We start from the raw sequence: 20334 nt of genomic DNA, 5'->3' as shown, positions 1-20334 counted from the left end.
CAAAATCATAAACCAGTCCCTCCAGATTTAAGTCACTTTATTATTTAAAAAGGTTGGTACAGCTCCGGATTTAGTCTCAATGGATTATCACGTTGGAAATATGCCTGACTATTAATTTTGTGCGCACGTTTGTGTGTGTGTGTGTGTGTTCTATAGCAGATGGCAGTGTCATTGTGATATCATCAAGGTAGAATAAGTTAGCATGTAGCTACGTTAATCCATCCTAGCTGTCAATTTAGCTCTAACACTACTCCCCGTCTCTGTCCTTCACATACTACACACACACACACACACACACACACACACACACACACACACACACACACACACACACACACACACACACACACACACACACACACACACACACACACACACACACACACACACACACACACACACACACACACACACACACACACACAGTGTGCACTGCGTTCTGCCTTTTCCATTCATTACATCCTGTTTCAATACAAATTACAACATACAACTGCATGACCTTTTCTGTTTTAGACTGAATTAAAGACGTATCACAAAAATAATGACACAAATGCATCCAGTGATTATGTTGTCAATAGTTTGTATGTAGCATATGATTAAAAAAAAGAACAACTATGTTTCCTTTAACTCCAGGAGTTTCTGCTCAAGTTTCATGAATAATACAAATCAAATCAGTTCGGCTCAGTCAGAATGAATAGAAACATATATCACTAGTGTCACTATCAGCACTTGTACCATACAAATTACTAGATCGTGATTGAGGCTGTTCATTATTTTCACATAACCTCAATGCTCTCACAAAGCGTCCTCGTCAGTCATCATTCATTACCACAGCAGCAAATGTGTTGAAATGGTAAAGGAGCATTTATATCAAGGTTGACAAAAATAGTGCCAAAACAGTGTTTTTACAGAGTGTAATACGTTTAAACATACTTAAGTTAGTAATTGCTGACCATGGTATCGGCAGAATAATCCATTCTGACACATTTGGTTGTGAAAAATATAGCACAATGCTGAAGCTATAACCAGTGAGATGGAGGAGGGCAGGATTTGACTTCACAGAGATAACTGCATGGCTCAGCACAGATGAGTCCTTATATAAGTACTGATAATGTAGGACTTTAAAAGTGATGTCAGGGTGTACTGCACATACCCCCACTACACTCCTCTCAGTGCAGCAGGCTGTCCTCATTCACTGTTGATACATAGAGCTAAGAAAAGTAACGGATAGCGCTGAAATTCAGATTTAAAAATGTTTATTACTGTAGTATGTATGTCTGTAGTAAAGAAGGAAATCAGGTGAAGTAGTATTAGAGTGCCAAAATCCATGTAAGCCAAACCAAGACCTTTTTAACCAAGTTGTTTTGGTGCCTAAACTTAACCGTACACAGTCGAATTTCACAGCATTAAATAGAGCGTCATATTTTGTAAGATATTATATCATGCAAACCTGTTGATGAGAATACATATGCTGAGTGCTGCAAGGTATGAACTTCTGGCCGGGCCACACAGAGTGAGTAAACACTATTGATGTCCAAATGAAGCTTCATGAAGCATTAGATGTATTTGTTGAGCCCACTAGATGGAGCACCTGGTTTAAAGAAACAGGCTCAATGATGGTGATTCAGTGTGTTTTTAACCCTTTGTTAAACAGAGAGCTCCATCTAGTTGAAAATAAAGAGAATGCTTCATGAAGCTTTATTTGGACATCACTAGTAAACAGCTTGATTTGGGCTCTGATTTGGGGGGGGGCTCAAGATCACAGTTGACTGAATTTCCCCACTCAGAGTCTGCATGGATCTGTAAGGTCTGTCCCAGCTTATAGGGAAAAAAATAATCACTGTATTCATTTTCTCCCAAACCTCAGAAGGTGAGTACGTTGGCCCCTCCTTTTCCATCTGAGCCTTGGGCAATGCTCCACAACAGTGGAACTGCTGCATTGCCCAGCAGTAAGACTCATTAAGTTTCAATATTATGAAATGAAAATACTTGAATTGACTTGAATTGAGTAGACTGACTAGACCAAAGGGCAGGAAGGCTGACATTGAGTTTTTAAGACATCAGCTCACTGAGGTGTGACATGTTTTCAAAGGATTTACACAGTGAGCGGCTCAGTAATAATTTTCTGTCTTGGAGCACCATCCAGAGGAATTACTGAGAATGACATGAATTTGCTGACTGATTTCCTGCTGATCACATCTCTGTCATTGTTCTCTTGTGTGTCTCCGTCACTGCAGGAGTGTGTTTCCACTGTGCGGTAGACGTGGTTCCAGTGAAGAATGAAGATGGCCTGGTCATCATGTTCATTCTCAACTTTGAGCTTCCAACTGACCCCAGACCAACCAACAGATCACCAGCTAGAGAGCTCAACAGATTGCTGCGTATCCCCTGGCTGACCCTGGGTATGTTTCATAATTTGTTCACACAGACTGAGGTACGATGACATACACACACATTGAGCGTACAGTACACACACTGAGTCCTAACCACTCGCGCCAACTTACTGTATCTAAATACTGTACGTTCTTGGTAGATTTTGAGCGATTTTTTATCCTTTATTGTTGTAAAGCCAAATATTACAAATGAGTTTTATGATCATGTTAACCAGGGCAGGATTAACCCCTGAATGGCCACTGATACTCGGGATACTCTCCTTCTCAAGGTTAACTGTGTGTCACTTTGTTGATGGTGGTTGATGATTTTAAAATGATTTCCATTTATATTGTGCCTCAGTGGTGTATATCTCTAAACCATATTTCTCCATTCAGCTCGCCGGCAGCGTCTGCGCCTCCTCCTCCGCTCCAGCACGGGTGTCCTATCACAGGACACAGAGCTGGGTGCCCCTCGTACCGACCTCATTCCCCTTGGACACGAGTCTGTGGCCCTGGACAAACTGCTGTCCCTCCCTGAGAGACAGCAGCTGGAGGAGGCGGGAGCTGGACTCCTGCTCTGGGACCAAGAAAGGGGAGAGGAGGAGGAGGAGGAGGTGGAACGAATGAGAGGAGGGGCGAGAGGAGGAAAGAGGGGCAGCTTGGTGGCACCCAGGCGAAGGAGTGAGGGAGACAGAAAGAGAAGAGAAGGAGGTGATGTTTGCAGGCTGCTGGAGGATACGGGTGCAGGAGGAGCAGGAGGGAGAAGTGGGAGGGAGCTCCACACAGGTCTGCCCCCAACTCCAGCCTCGGCACCTTCCACACTGGCCTGGCCCCTCACCTCCTCACAGGCTCCACCAAGGTAATTCAATCTGTTTATTTTCTATAACTTTTGATAAGATATGTATGTTACTGGTAACCCTTTATATACGTATATAACGTATTGTTGCGGCCACTTTCTTGCCACTCCTGGATTATGGGAATGTTGTATATATTAATGCCTCTGCTCACTCCCTGCAACTGCTGGATGCCGCATATCACAGGGCCTTGAGATTCATAACTGGCTGTAAACCCCTCAAACATCACTGTACATTATACTCGCTCACAAACTGGTCTTCATTTTCCATGCACAGAACCACTCACTGGTATCTATTTATCTATAAATCCATTATTGGACCGCTCCCCTCTTATTTGTCAATGTATCTGGCACGGAATCAGTCCGATCGCCTCCGGTCCCTGGACTTCATCTCGTTTACCATCCCGTCAGTCCGTACTGAACTTGGCAAGAAAGCATTTTCCTACGCTGTGCCTGCGACCTGGAACAAGCTCCAGCAGAGGCTGAAGCTGTCCAGCTTTATTTCTTTAGGGGACTTCAAACTGCTTGTAGGAAGGCTGTTGAGACAGTCTGTGGGGGTCTGCACTTGTACATAACTTAACTTGTACTTAACTTGTTCTTTGCTCTTTGCAGTTTTTACTGTATTATTTTACTGTTTTACTGTTTGTGTTGTGTGTTGTGTCTCCTGTATGTTCAGTTAGTCTGTAACTTTGTGCTTTGCTGCTGCCTACCTGAACAGGTCTCTCTTGCAAATGAGACCCTGGGTCTCAATGAGATTTTACCTGTATAAATAAAGGTTAATAAAAAAATATATATATATATATATGCACACACATAATAAAATAAAGCTCTTGATGATCTCTATCCAGAGTTATTAACCACAAGCTAAAAGACCGGACCCTGAACACACTGAACTAACTGGGGCCAAAAGGGCGTAGGTGCACAACATTGAAAAACAGATTTTTACATTAAAGTGTAATTCCTGCACAAAATCATTCCATGGTCTCTCCTGGCACTTACATACATCGAATAAGCTGACAGTTTTTTTTCCTGTATGAACTATTAACAGAGAACTCAGAAAAAACCTAGTCGCCAACAGTCGCTAACAGCTGATGTGACTAACAGTGGTTAGCTCGGGGCATGATGAAGGCATTCAAACGTCTTTTTTAACCACTAATACTGCTGAAAATAACAGCAAACCTAAGAGTCCTAACACAGAAAACAAAGCACCAACACCGTAGTTAGTCAACCCAGAGTTTATTAAAAGACTGTTTTAAAGACTTACCTACTGGCCCCTGTACCAGCTCCTCTCATAGTAAAGTCCATTCAAGTGGATCACCCCAACCTCCTACCTGTGCAGTCAAGCTCTTGTCTTAGTACTCTGAGGATGCAGAGGAACATGATTTAACCACAGATTATTTGTTCCAGGATATAGTGACAGTTTGAGCAAATATGACAAAAAAATACCGACTGAACTTTTAACTCAATATGTATCATATATACAACTGACAAACAACTACCCTGTTGCTATTATGTCACTAACAGACGGTCTTTGAGGACACTCAAAAAGTCCTGAGGTCTGATGCTCAGTTTACATGTGCATTCTGTCCTTTTTACAGCAAGCATCCTTCCAGCAGCTGTGTGACATTAAAACATTCCTCCTCAGTGGATGCTCTCAAGAGTGGACAGAGTTACTGGGAAAAGAGGCTGCAGCTCAGACACAGTACTGGTGAGAACACTGCATTTAATGCAGTTTAACCCCCCTCCTGTATGCGGCACTCTCAATATTGAGATGTTCGCTCTCACCAGTTTTTCAACACAGCTATAGTATTACATTTTAATACATGTATGTATCCCACAATCATTTCCACCTTTATCTTTTGTATCATCCAGTTCAAACATTGAATCTACATGTGCACTGCTGCTTACTTGTGACATGCAGTTTGTATTTTGTAATGCAGTGATGTCCGAATAAAACTTCATGAGGCATTTTCTTTCTTTCCTGAGTCCACTGGATGGAGCTCTATGGTCAACGAAGGGCTGACAACACACAGGGACCCAATTCCAATCCAGTCCCTAAAGCAGGGCTGCCCAACCCTGCTCCTGTGGAGCCACTGCCCTGCATGTTTTAGGTTTCTCTCTGCTCCAACACACCTGAGTCTAATGATGTGCTCGTTATAAAGCAGCTGAAGCTCGTCACAGGTTTGAAAATCGTTAGACTCAAGTGTGTTAGAGCAGGGAGAAACCTAAAACATGCAGGATGGTGGCCCTCCAGGAGCATGATTGGGCAGCCCTGCCCTAAACACTCCTCCTACCCACTCTCACTCCATTTGCACGTTTGCATGGAGGGCAGTGTCATTACAGACCAGTTAAGGCTCATTTATTTTCCAGTTTCGTGTGTAAATAGAGACGTACGCTATGCTATGCTGTAATCGTCTTTGCCTTTGTGCTTTTATTCGTCCTTTATGTTGGAATGGACGTTGAGCAAAACATCCTCTAGAGGGCGTCGTTCAGATTAAAAAGTTACTCCAATAAAGTTGGAAAAAATAAAGTTTATGACAACAAACATGGCGACGAAGGAGGAGATAACGATGCTGTGTCTGTTGAGAATGAGGCAAAATGGCGGCAGCGTTGTAGACGGCAGTGGTCTGTGAGACCCTTAAACATCCCAGATTACACACAGAGTCACACTTTAATTCAATTCAATTTTATTTAAAGTGCCAAATCATAACAAAAGTGATCTCAGGACACTTTACAGAGTAGGTAAAGACCACACTCTATGAGTTATTTATGATTTACATAGACCCAACAATTCCCCCGTAGAGTACGGTGGCGTTGAAAGCCTTCCCTGTAACAGACAGGAACGTCAGACAGACCCAGCTCTGTGGAGGACGGACATCTGTCTGCACCGGTTGGGGAGGAAGAAAAGGAGAGAGAAAGAGAGAAATGACAGACAGATGGACAGAGAGAGAGATAAAGACAGACACAAAGACAGAGACAGACACACTTACAGTAACTATAATAATATCTATAGTAATGTGAATATGACTTATATGTCTTGCATGGAGTGGAAGGGTATGGGGCATTGGAGTTGGACCTGAATCGCCGTTCCTTGAGCCTTTTTCTTTAAACCAAGAGTGCCATCTAATGGAGTCAACAATCATCACATCATAGTATCAATATCTTTTATATAATATTAAAAGATTTTTAAGTTTAGTTCTGGTTTAACCACTGTTCTAAAATCAGGGCAGGAGGTAGTCTTAAACTGAATTTAAGTATGGATATAATTCACTTCACTAGTGAAACTGAACAAGTGAGTTCAAATGACAAAGATAGATAATTAAAAAATAAAGCATAAGTGAGTTTGAATTTCCATTTTATTTTGTGTTGATATATGGTCACAACGCTCTCCTCTCCTTCAGCTGGTATGGTCACCGTCAGGAAGAGCAGTGTGCCAGCTGGGACATCAGACACTGACTCGCGCTGCCGGACCAACAGCCAGGTAACACATTCAGAAACACACACACACACATATACTGCACCACCCTGCAATTTAACAACATCTCCCAACATGTGAGGGAACTGAAACTGACAATAAACTGGATTACTGATGCAGCTAATTACCACGCAATTAATATCTGAACTTCTGTTTCTTACAGTGGACTCCCCTATGCTCAGTTACATTATTATTATCATTATCCTTCCTAAACATTGTATAAGATGTGGGTTGATGGACAGTTAAAATATGGTCATCCGTTGCATACATTAAGAGTGGCCGCTTGATTTGGTGGTTTGTAGTTCTTGAGTTATATCCTCTTTAGTCTGTGAAATCTCACTATCCATATATATATATATATATATATATATATATATATATGAGAGGAGGCCCTTTGTATGTGTATGTATATCAATGAGAGCCTGCTGCTGTAGAGCCACTGTCCTGCATGATTTAGGTTTCTCTCTGCTCTATCACACCTGATTCTAATCATCCGCTCGTTATCAAGTAGCTGATGCTTGTCACAGGTTTGATTATTGTCAGACTCAGGTGTGTTAGAGCAAAGAGAAACCTAAAACATGCAGGCCAGTGGCCCTCCAGGAGCAGAGTTGGACTCCTCGATGTTCCCGCTGCGCACGCACGCACACACACGTTCTTTTGTGCAGATATTGTGGATAAGTGTTTGCAGTTTGTCTGGTAAACTTCCAGGGTTACATTAAATTCCACTGCTCACTTTTAAGGGTAACATTTTCACCTGTTCATTTACTAAAATGACGTGTCACAAATAACAGGTGTATATATTTTTACCATTTACGCCTCCAGTCGGTAATATATTACCCATCAACCCTTTTCTCGTCGTTTAATTTCCTTTTTTTACAAACTACATGCTTCACTTCCTCATCAGTTTCCATTAGTTCTTGGTGTTCGGACACAGAGAAGAATGCTATATGTGTATTTTCCATGTCAGCATCAGTGAATCTGTGGTCGACCTCGCTGTCTCCCTTACTTACACCTGGCTTGACATAGCTGCTGCTTCTCATCCTGATTTGGCGTACGTGCAACTAATTAAGTCAGCATTATCAAACCGGACTAGTTCAAGGCTGGCTTTGTCATTCATCCCAGATTTCTAAATGTTGCCTATGTGCAACAGCCCTCAGGTGTTGGTCTAATCATGCTGTGATCTAAAATGTTACTGTCTGTGACTCTTACATGTATTATGTCTGAAACTTTGTTTAATGTGCTGCTGCTCTCTTGGCCCAGAACACTAGGGGAGATTTTTTTATTTCAGTTAGGCTTCTCCTGGTTAAATCATTTAAAAATAAAATCAGTAAAATTAATAATTTTTCTGTTTTTGCTTTGTGTGTGTGTGTGTGTGCGTGTGCGTGTGTGTGTGTGTGTGGTTTATGCATATGCAGCAGATGAGCCAGAGCCTACTGGACAGTAAGACAGATGTCTTTGTGGCATTACCTCCTGGTGAAATCAGACCTCCCTGCAAACTGATGGACAGAACACACCATGTCACTGAGAAAGTCACCCAGGTCAGTAGAGATGACTCTTTACTCTAATGTTTCTGTTCTAAACTGAGCTGTTCTAATCAGATGCCTCAACCACCTCGGTTGGCAGTTGCAGCTAGAAACTGCAGGATCACACCAGCCACGATGCCAAATCAGGCTAGATTCTTCAATGGCCCATTCCCTACTTCTTAAGAGCGGTGTCCAAATGAAGCTTCATGAAGCAGGAGTTGTATTCGTTGAGCCCACTAGATGGAGCTCTTGACTTCAAGAAACAGGCTCATTGAATGGTGACTCAGGGCGCACTCACACTGTCCTTCCGTACCGCGACCTGGGCTTTAGGGTACTTGCCCCCCCTCCCTCTCCCCCCGCGCCCCAGCCCCGTTTGTACTCACACTGCCAGGGCCGGCCAATGCTTCTTGCTGTCCATACGGCATCACGCCGTAACACGTCACATGCATTGATCGCGTGTGTGTGGCTTTGTTTACAAATCTTTCCACAGACCTCGGAGTTTTTGTGCGTCTTGTCGACTGTTTTTGAATATTTTCATCCGACCAAATCTGCAGTAAACACTCCACCTCCGCATCACACCAATGTGAACCTTTCACCTCCATTGTTGTTGTTGTTAAATGTCCGCGCATGGTCCGTCCTTCTATTTACTATGTCCGAATAGGCGGACATAACGCTACTGCCGTAGGGCTCGTGCTCGTGCTCGTACACGTGCGCACGCTCGTGTTCGTACATGTGCAAATGGCTCCGCTAAAGCCCACCTCTTTCAAGCGGGCCGTGGACGGCTGGCCGCAGTTATGCGCGGAACGGGTGCACTCACACTGCTTAAAGGTACTAGACTTTAGCTGAAAAAACGGTTTTGGCCCCGGCCAGAAGGACAGTGTGAGTACGCCCTCAGTGTGTATTCAACCCTTTGTTGAACAGATGCCTATAAATAGTCAATGAAACAACCAAAATAAATAATCATATGCAATGAGGACAACAAAAAAAAATAAAAATCAATGTGAAGCTGACGTTCTTGTTGGAGAAGCCTTCACTCAGCCCATCAGAGTACAGGAAGATCCAAGCAGCATGAGGTACTGATGGATCAGAGGCAGGTTAGTACAATATTAACACGAGCAGAGGGCGCACAGGACACCTGGCATCTGATTGACCAGCTCTGCTCCCATTCCATCATTCATTCATCTCTTCATGGCTCTACCCTTTTCAGTGTTCCCCTGCTCATCCCTCCCTCCTATTATTTAGATGTGTTTGTTTTATGACTCTGTGGTTGACGTTATTAATCAATCAATGTGTGTGTGTGTGTGTGTGTGTGTGTGTGTGTGTGCGTGCGTGCGTGTGCGTGTGTGTGTGTGTGGAGAAATCGGTAGCTATGTTCATCTTAATGGCGAACAACCATATTTAGAACTTTGTGTTTAACACACACATGCTTGGGTTGTAAATAAGAGCTTCCTCATTGCAGGAAATAGGTCATAAACATTTGGAGTCATAAATATAATGAGGGGAGCATTGTAAATAAATGCACTGTGGTAAAATACAAAGCATGTATGGAAGCAATAATATTAATAATAATAATAATACATTTATCATGCTTCAAAGCTTCTCTGTATTACTTCCAGAAAACCCTTGTTAGTAGTGACACCTGTGGCCATCAATGAACTGCAGTTGCTGGTGCATGCATGCTCACACACTCCATATCTGCGAGTGAGTGGGCTACTGACCAAAACAGTAAGACTGAACCGAATTGACCAGCATCATACTGCTATACTTCTGTAAAATGACTTACAATCATATTAACAATAACGCTAGCTTGCTATTTGCAAATCACTCCATCAACCAGCCAATGTTGCACAGCCAAGCCTCAGCCAGCTTAGCTAATATTAGCCAGCTGTAGTTTGCTATGTTGTATGGATCTGGTGTTGGTTCCTTTGTAACGTTGGCTGATAATTTGCAAACGGTGAGCTAGCCAGATGAGTCCTGGGAGTCTGAATTAATTAGCTGATGTTATCTACTAGGGACTACATTTTGTAACGTCAGCTAGCTAACAATTAGTCTGCATTAGCAAGCAAGCTAACTTAAGCTAACATTAGCTAGGTAAAATATGCAAAATAAATAAGCTAGTGGGAAAGGCTGGATCTGTGGTTGGGTCAGAGCTGGACAATCTTGAGGTGGTGATGGAGGGGAAGATGAGGAGGAAGCTGGACACTATCCTTAAGAACCCCTCCAACCCCCACCCCCACTATAGAAGACAGTAGACCTACGTCACGTAAATGCCCCCCCCCCCTCGCCTGTGAAAGCAAAGGAGAAGACCTTCTACAAGCGCTATAGCGAAAAACAGGAGTGAGCACTCACTTTATAAAAAAAAATTTGATCACATTTGAGGAAATACAAGTAATATTTCCATATTTATTGATAGAATGATGTCAGAAAGATGCAGTGTGAGTGTGTGTGTCAGAGACAGAAAGATCATTTAACCTCAGGTGGACAAAGCCTTGGCTGTTTTCTTTCACAGAGCTAAACTAAAACCACAGAATGTTAAGGACAGAGAAAGGGATCGTTGTCATAGTTCTGCAATACCTGCTGATTCAGTGAGGTAGAATAAATGTGTGGGGATGTCACTTCTGGACACTGAGTGGCTCCTTTACCCACTTCTCCTTGGGTGAACTGGACAAACAACTCTTTCTGATTTTTTTCTCCATATAATAATCATCGCTCAGCAACGATGTAATATAGCTGTCTGTCTATAAAGACTCCCTCGTGATGAATGCAAATTTACAAGATGAGCGTTTGTTGACACTGGAGGCCTCCTGTGCCACGCTAGCAGAGAGCAACGCTAAACTGCTGGCTAAAGTAAGCGACCTGGAGTCCAGGGGCCAGCGGAATAATATCTGAGTCATCAGCCTCCGAAAGCCTTCTTTGCGGAGCTTCTTAAGGAGGTTTTCAGCGAAGGCTTCTTGGAATCGATGCCAGAATGTGACAGGGCTCACAGCATGCTCTCCGAGAAGCCGAAGCCAGGGCAGAGAGCACGGCCAGTCATTATCTGGCTGCACAGGTACCAGATGAAGGAGAAAATCATACGTGAAGCAGTACAGAGGCTCCTCCATTGCCATCTACAAGGACTATGTGCCAGAGGTGGTGAAATAGCGCCAGAAATACCCAACCGGGTGATGTTGGAGCTTTATAACCTGGTCTTCAGACCCGCGCTGCTGTTTCCTGCCAGGCTGGTCATCTCGATAAAGGACGGAGGGAGGAAGAGGCTCTCTTCGGTCACCGAGGCAAAACCCTTCATAACATCCATCCACATTGAGGAGACCTGATGACCGCAGGAGGCTGTTGATTTCACCGCGGACGATCCACTGTCATGTTATCTGGATAACCGTGAGTCGATGCGATGCCAGCTGTATAGCTGTGCTTTAACAGCCCTGTACGGGCCAGAGTTTATTTTTGAACCGCAGCATTAGTAGTTACAGTCCTGACGGGTTGCTGATATTCTGTCTGTTAAAGAGTTTTGAACAGAAATCGCTAAATGGGCATTTTAACACACTGTGGACATGTTGATTCGAGATCAATTGTTTTCTGATATTTTTGAATTCCCGTTTTTGAATCCTTTCTCTTGTGCCTCTTTACACTACAATGTGAATGCAGATGATCTGTAATCGGCTCTTGTGCCAAGAACTGGAAGCTGTTCTACATGCGGATTTCATTTTGTTATTATATTTTTTCCTCACAGCTTTATTTTATTTCATTTTAGATTTTTATCACCCATCGTGACAGGGTTATCTGAAGTGTTCTTGCTTTCTGTTGCTCAGGGGGCTTTGCTGAGGCCTGACACTTGTCATGCACTGATGTGTAGTGGTGGCCTACATTAATGCAGCCTATGCGCTCTAATCCTAAGGTATCTTGGTGCCCTCTGCTGGCTAATTTCAGTGTTTGCTGTCTGTTCTGTGTTTTTATTTATTTATTTCTCTTTTCTTATGGTGACTTAGAAGGTCAAACACTGGTAGTTAAGGGAGGAGACCCCAGAAGCTCAGTTTAGCTGTTAGTTGCGAGCTGGAGAGCTCAGATGGCATTGTTTTCTTTGGGAGTAGCCCTCAGATTGGTCACAAATGTTATTGTTTTCTTCCCTTTTATGTTGTTTTGTTCTGTTCTTTTAATTTCTTTCCTTTTTTACCCTTTCTCCCCACTTTCTTTCTCCACTTCTACAGAATACTTCATATTAATACATAATATATAAACATACATTCTTAAATTATACACTAAACTGTTTCATATCCTCTATTTAAATACGTATTCTTACAGTTAGATTGTCATATTGATTTCCTGATATAGCCAGTGTTTGTTTCTTATCATAAAAAAAAACATGAGAAGAGGTTGTTGAAAGTGTTTAATAATTGGAGTATCACAGAACATTTCTTTTCCAGCTCCATGACTGGTGGTCATCCTCACTGTCCCCAAAACTCTCAGCTGTTTCAGTTGGAGGGCACTGAGGTACATAGGAGATATTTCTGTTGTGGGGCAGATTGTGGACTACGTGATTAATGAGCGGGCACAAGATGATAACCGTATAGTTAATTTGCCATGGCCAGGAGCATTTTGTTGACATCACTGATGTCCTCTGATCTGTGTAAGGACAATTGAATAATTCTCTTATGGTGGTGCTTAGACAGTCTGGGTATTTGTAGCATTTCATTGATGTATTTGTCTTTAGCCCTTGTAATATGGTGATATAAAAATGCAGTAGTAGGTAGCTTTTTTTAAAACAAATGTTTTTTTGTTTAATTTCTCAGTGATTATTTGTACGTTTTTTAGGATTAGTTACAGTCAGAACCGAGGTAAGGACAAAGGAGCCATGATGATTTTTAATTTTCAATTCAATTCAATTTTATTTTAATTTATTCACAGTGCCACATCATAACAAAAGTTAACTCAGGGCACCTTACAAAGTAGGTATAGACCACATTATGACGTATTTATAATTTACAGAGACCCAACAATTCCCCCATTAGCACACAGAGGTGTTGAGAACCTTCCCTATAACAGGCAGGAACGTCGGACAGACCCAGCTCTGTGGAGGACGGACATCGGGCGAGGAAGAAAAGGAGAGAGAAAGAGAGAAAAGACAGACAGATGGACAGAGAGAGATAAAGACAGACAGACACACAGACAGACACTTCCAGAGATGCAAGCAACCACAAAAGTAACAATAACTATAATAATATCTATAGTAATGTGAAAATGACTTAAATGTTATGACAGTTAATATAGCAGAATAGTAGAAACAAGCACAGCTAAGGGACAGAATATGAAAATGATAATAATTATGGTGGCAAACATGATCAGTGATGAGTAGTGGTAATAACAGCTACGATACAGCAAGACATACCACTGATGGTGTTTTTATAGCTACAAATGCTATAATTTATGAGACTAATGATAGTTTATATAAGTAATAGCAGCAGGAAGCGTCATGCAGGACCACGGCAGCAGGCACCACCACGATCAGCAGAGACCTGAGAGACGACAAAGCACAAACAACTCCGGGGAAGAAGTTGAATTAGTAACATGCATTGATGAGACATGAATGATACAAACAGAGAGGAGAGCAGCTCAGAGGATCAGGAACAGGGTTACAGACTCGGCCTATAGCAGCATAATTAAAATCAGCTTGGGCCCTGTGCATACGATACATGACTGTAACATTATGTTTTAAATTATATTTTCCTACATTATATTTGTAGCATCTCAATTTATATTTATATTTATATTATTTACTAGTATTCTCTTTTTTCTCTATTTCCTTCCATCCGTTGTTTTTCCATCTTCCTAATGACACAATAGACTTTAGAGTGAAGCAGGAGTTGTTCAAAGGAGTGCTAATGATGTGATCCTTCATCTTTGATATCATTTGTCTCTCTGTCTCCATTAGAGGGAGGAGGGACAAGGTCGAAGATAATGATGTCACTGTGAAAACAATGCAGGTGACTGCCCTCAACTGTTCCTGGGTCAGTGTGTGTTTGTGATGATTGGAAAGGCTATTGTTAGCTGTGATTAGGAGGGCACATATGGAAGCTTGAGGCTCTGCAGCGGACCTGTTAATGTACACCAGCAGAGTCCCTTCAGTTTACCATCAAAGTCAGTACTATGCAAAACTCAATGTGGCTGTGTAATCCTGGTTCTGTGAGTACAGCTGGAGCAGTCCAACAGCTCAAACTCAAAAGGCCCATGAACATTTGATTGTTTGAGACGGTCTTTGTAACACTTTTGGGTCAAATGCAAGTCATGTCTGAAATTACCAAACAAATCCAAGTTAAGTCTCAAATTCACTTCAAGTCAGAAACCCGCATAAAGAAATTGCAAGTCAAGATTCAACTCTTACAGGTCTCATCACATTTTCCATGAGACCAAGTCCATTTAGTTCACACCTTCAGACTTGAAGCCATCTGCTGAGTGTGTGGGGCACTGCTCCAGTTTACCAGGTCAAAACATGAGACTCAAGTAAAGTTCTGAGGACTAGAGGTCTCAAGTACTTCAAGACTAGGGCTGAAATGATTCCTCGAGAATCTCTCTGCATCGAAGCTTTGTTTAATGAATTGATTAAATGTAAATATATACAGCGCACTGTTTCTGCATGGATGATTATGCACATATCACAGTTACGCTGTGGACACCACATCCATGGTGACGTGGATTACAAGGTGGAGGAAGAGGGAGAAAATAGTGAGGGCTGAAAACAACAGAAAGTGTCCAAAGTTTGAGATAATTTCAAGCTGAAACTACAGGAAAGCTCTGTACAGTGTCTACTGTAAAACCCATCTAGCTTAGCACACTAACATGACAATGACAAACAGGACTTGGTCACAAATCTTCTCATCATACAGCTAAATGAAATGGTTCACTAAGATATGTGTCTGAAAAAATTTTAAGCAAAAAATAGGCATTAAAGTAACAGTGTCAAGGGACGGTGACAGGGAAAACATGGAGGATTGGACCCAAATGCAAACACAAACTCAAAACTGGTGACAAAACTGGTCACCGGGAATGAGCACAGGAGGGAGGTACGCTGGGAGACAGGCTGGCAGGTAGGCAGGCAACTGGAGCAACAAAACACCAGGAAAAGTCACAGGTCGACAGGGAAATGGGCAACTGGAACAACAAAACACTAGGAACAGCCACAGTTCGACAGGGAAACGGGCAACTGGAACAACAAAACACTAGGAACAGTCACAGGTCGACAGGGAAACGGGCAACTGGAACAACAAAACACTAGGAACAGTCACAGGGAGACAGGCAACAGAAACAACAAAACACTAGGAACAGTCACAGGTCAACAGGGAAACGGGCAATTGGAACAACAAAACACTAGGAACAGTCACAGGGAGACAGGAAAACGGGCAACAGGGGCAAAAACACAAGGAACAGTCACAGGTCGACAGGGAAACGGGCAACAGGGGCAAAAAACACAAGGAATAGTCACAAATAGGTCCACAGAGGAGTGAGAGGAGAAACATCGACACAAGGATGAAGCCAGCCCTGCTACACGCTACCGCTCCTGCTGCTGAGTGATCTGGAGTATCTTGAATAACGATCAGGCCCCAAATGAGACTCAGGACCGGCTTAATAAACAGAGAGGCAGGTGATTAGTGCCATTAAGAAAAAACACCTGGATCAACCTGCCGGGAAAACCAGCTCACAACAGGGAAACACAGAAAGGGGAGCACATACAGGAAAACACCGACAGAGGGAGACAAAAACACAGAGATGAAAAAGGAGAGGAGGGCTGCCCTGATGGAATCATGACAAACAGAGCATACAGTCCAGTACAATACAGTATTTAGAATATAGTTCCTTATAAAGGCCATTCCTGATTAATTGGTAGTAAGATGAGCAGCCAGGGATACTCTACAATTGCACTACCATGTATTTAAACTTGTCATCATCCCAGCTCTTCACATGCAGCTGTTTTGTCAGGACCATTTGCAGCACCTTAACACCAACACATACAGATGCCCGTAGAAAACAAACTAATGAAAGTTTCCCTGTTGCTCAGAGCTGTGGTGTGCATGCCTCACAGTTAATACAGTTAATTGGTGTGTGGTAATACAGAGATACAGTAAGGTATGCTTAAACCACTGTGGACTGTGTTTGTTTTAGCAACATACAGTTATACATAACAAATACAAACACACACAAAGGCAATAGTAGATAGATCTATTACCTGTTTGGCACCAACAGCCATTCTGCAGTCAAACCTGCTTCTTCAGGAGTCTATGCACTAGAATCTGGACTTTGTGTGGATGCACTTGATTGATGATGATGAAAAATATATATAATTTGTCTTCTGGTTGGAGAGGTGAGACCATCAGTTAAAAGGTCAACAGCATCGTGGGATATATATCTTCCATTAGTTTTATAGAATGTAAATGTTGCGTGATGGTGAAGAGAGGAGGGGGAAAGAGGGAAGAGAGAAGAATAAGAGAGAGAGAGAGAAAAAGGGGAGGGGAACAGAGTGATGGGATGGACCACTGTGGGACTGAAAGTGCTGAGTACAACTAAAGCTAGCAAAGAAATCACAGTCCGGAATGAAAGGAAGGAGAGCAGAGGTGGGAGAAAAGAGGAGATGACATAAGTGACTCAGTGACCCCACAGAAACAGATGAAGCTGTGAAGGAGGACGTTTATTGTCCCAAGCGAGGAGAACTGAACCGTCTTCACTGCTGCTGGAGGAGTTTACTCTGAGAACCTGCTGGAGACTAGCCTGGAAATCTAGACCCACATCTGGAAAGACAGAATCAGAACATTGATCTATCCAAACTGGAGCTAAACTAAATCTTTATCCAAGAATCATAAGTGAAGGCCAAGCTCTTTCCAACTCCAAGTTCATGGCTTACAAAAAACTAAGGATTCAGTGACATCCATAAGGCAAGAAGGAAATGGTTGGATAGGGTGAAGAAAGACAAACAAGCCACAAAACACAAAGAAGAAACCGGTTTATACATATCGAAGTGAACTGTAAAACACCAGAGACAAAAGGAGAGAAGAGGACAGGGCCATAGGTGGACGGACAGACTGCAGCAGGTGTTGACCATGTCTGCAGTGAGTGTTCTGGACAGCAGTGTGTCTCAGGACGGCCTGTTGGGTTTGGGCAGTGAACACAGAAACACCAGAGTGACCAGAGCTGTCCGCCTCTCCTCAATAGTAGGTGAGGGGGACTGTGTGTGTGTGTGTGTGTGTGTGTGTGTGTGTGTGTGTGTGTGTGTGTGTGTGTGTGTGTGTGTGTGTGTGTGTGTGTGTGTGTGTGTGTGTGTGTGTGTGTGTGTGTGTGTGTGTGTGTGTGTGTGTGTGTGTGTGTGTGTGTGTGTGTGTGTGTGTGTGTGTGTGTAATAGAAGTAATTTGTTCTGAACAATATAATCCTCCTGGTTGTCATATTGTAGAAGATTTGTAGTAGTTACAGATGTTGTCAGTGGTTAGTTATCACTATACTGTAGCTAAATGAATACAACAAAGACAATCAGAGGATTTATCATTTGCATTTTTAAAACAGCACGGATTATATACAATTGCAAAAGGATCTTTACATAGTTAAATGAAGGTGTGGACTCAAATGAAAAAGCACAAATGAACTGTGGGAAGAAATATGATAAGGGATTGTATATAATACACTGTATATAATGTAAAAAAATCATTGATTTATCATTTAAAAAGGAGAATAATATAATCATTCATAATTATTAATATAATAATTGTTATGAACCAAGTCTATTTATTCTGGTAGCAAAATCCATACTATTCAAAGGCAAACTGACACTTTTTGAAGGTGCAATATGTAATGAGTGTGAAAAACATTTCAGAATGTTTGTACAGACGTCAAGATACTTCCAGGTGGCAGAACGTGAGCAGCTTACACTGACCTGAAGCGTACCAGCAGACTACTGTAAACAGTGTTACACAGTTAAAAACTCTGTTGTTGATGTGGAATTAAAGCATGAATGGGAAGAGTAGGCTCAGCTGATGGATGACTAGTGTGCGTACCACATTGGTTTCATCATCACTGCAAATTTGGTTTGAGTGTATGCTTAGCTGAGTAGGGCTAGTCTACAGCATGCTACCCAAAAACTCAATGGTAGGCTGAGGCTTATTTATAAATGATGGTAGTTGACTAGCCTCTATGACCAAGGTAGCCATTTCATCTAATGCTGTCTCTTGAATTGGTTAATCAGTCCCTCAATGATCATGTTCATCTGTTTTTGAACCAATCTATCTGTTGAAATGTAGATTAGGCTAGGCCTACGGTTTGTTTACTAGAAAGCTTCAGCTTTTGCCACTTCGAAGAATGTATATTATGTAGGGCTGCCCCGACCAAGAATTATATATATATATATATATATATATATATATATATATATACTTGCTATAAGTCTGCCGCCTGTTAATGATACTGGCAAATTATTTCAGACAATAATAAAATGTATTTATCTCTGCTTTAAAACTTCGGGCCGCCATGGACAGGTAGCTAGGCTAACGTTACTTACATGTTTTAAGATGGTAGGTCATGTTCGTCTAACGTTACTTACATGTTTAAGGTGGTAGGTCATGTTTGTCTAACGTTACTTACATGTTTAAGGTGGTAGGTCATGTTCGTCTAACGTTACTTACATGTTTAAGGTGGTAGGTCATGTTTGTCTAAGGTTGCTTACATGTTTAAAGTGGTAGGTCATGTTCGTCTAACGTTACTTACATGTTTAAGGTGGTAGGTCATGTTCGTCTAACGTTACTTACATGATTAAGGTGGTAGGTCATGTTCGTCTAACGTAACTTACATGTTTAAGGTGGTAGGTCATGTTCGTCTAACGTTACTTACATGTTTAAGGTGGTAGGTCATGTTCGTCTAACGTTACTTACATGTTTAAAGTGGTAGGTCATGTTCGTCTAACGTTACTTACATGTTTAAAGTGGTAGGTCATGTTCGTCTAACGTTACTTACATGTTTAAGGTGGTAGGTCATGTTCGTCTAACGTTACTTACATGTTTAAGGTGGTAGGTCATGTTCGTCTAACGTAACTTACATGTTTAAGGTGGTAGGTCATGTTTGTCTAACGTTACTTACATGTTTAAGGTGGTAGGTCATGTTCGTCTAATGTTACTTACATGTTTAAGGTGGTAGGTCATGTTCGTCTAACGTTACTTACATGTTTAAGGTGGTAGGTCATGTTCGTCTAAGGTTGCTTACATGTTTAAGGTGGTAGGTCATGTTCGTCTAACGTTACTTACATGTTTAAGGTGGTAGGTCATGTTCGTCTAACGTTACTTACATGTTTAAGGTGGTAGGTCATGTTCGTCTAACGTAACTTACATGTTTAAGGTGGTAGGTCATGTTCGTCTAACGTTACTTACATGTTTAAGGTGGTAGGTCATGTTCGTCTAACGTTACTTACATGTTTAAGGTGGTAGGTCATGTTCGTCTAACGTTACTTACATGTTTAAAGTGGTAGGTCATGTTCGTCTAACGTTACTTACATGATTAAGGTGGTAGGTCATGTTCGTCTAACGTAACTTACATGTTTAAGGTGGTAGGTCATGTTCGTCTAACGTTACTTACATGTTTAAGGTGGTAGGTCATGTTCGTCTAACGTTACTTACATGTTTAAAGTGGTAGGTCATGTTCGTCTAACGTTACTTACATGTTTAAGGTGGTAGGTCATGTTCGTCTAAGGTTACTTACATGTTTAAGGTGGTAGGTCATGTTCGTCTAACGTTACTTACATGTTTAAGGTGGTAGGTCATGTTCGTCTAACGTTACTTACATGATTAAGGTGGTAGGTCATGTTCGTCTAACGTAACTTACATGTTTAAGGTGGTAGGTCATGTTCGTCTAACGTTACTTACATGTTTAAGGTGGTAGGTCATGTTCGTCTAACGTTACTTACATGTTTAAAGTGGTAGCTCATGTTCGTCGTGGACGAGCAAGTATTTCTTACAAAGTTTGCATGTGACCTTCTTGGGTTCATCTTTCTTTTCAAAGTGATCCCGTATTTTAGACATCTTTCCCGACATAATTGGCTATTAATTATTAACTGTCTAGCCGCGATGTACAGCCAAGGGAGCTGCCGTGTTAAA

The 20334-nt window shown here is 42.0% G+C and overlaps 1 protein-coding gene across 1 annotated transcript in view; it reads left to right on the top strand.

The window, feature by feature from the left end:
- The window catches only part of LOC310958230 (voltage-gated inwardly rectifying potassium channel KCNH6-like), a gene marked incomplete at both ends in the record, with an annotated part of 75227 nt that overhangs the window by 26069 nt on the left and 28824 nt on the right, over positions 1 to 20334 (top strand). Inside the window, 5 exons of the mRNA XM_083929079.1 lie at positions 2238 to 2402; positions 2769 to 3231; positions 4824 to 4933; positions 6627 to 6706; positions 8116 to 8238. Coding sequence (XP_083785205.1) covers positions 2238 to 2402; positions 2769 to 3231; positions 4824 to 4933; positions 6627 to 6706; positions 8116 to 8238 — 941 coding nt within the window. The remainder of the gene's footprint in view (positions 1 to 2237; positions 2403 to 2768; positions 3232 to 4823; positions 4934 to 6626; positions 6707 to 8115; positions 8239 to 20334) is intronic.

This window comes from Echiichthys vipera, assembly GCF_963691815.1.
Source record: "Echiichthys vipera genome assembly, chromosome: 15".
NCBI lineage: Eukaryota > Metazoa > Chordata > Actinopteri > Perciformes > Trachinidae > Echiichthys > Echiichthys vipera.
The sequence above is the reverse complement of the archived record's forward strand: the minus strand, read 5'-3'. Positions and strand labels throughout refer to the sequence as shown.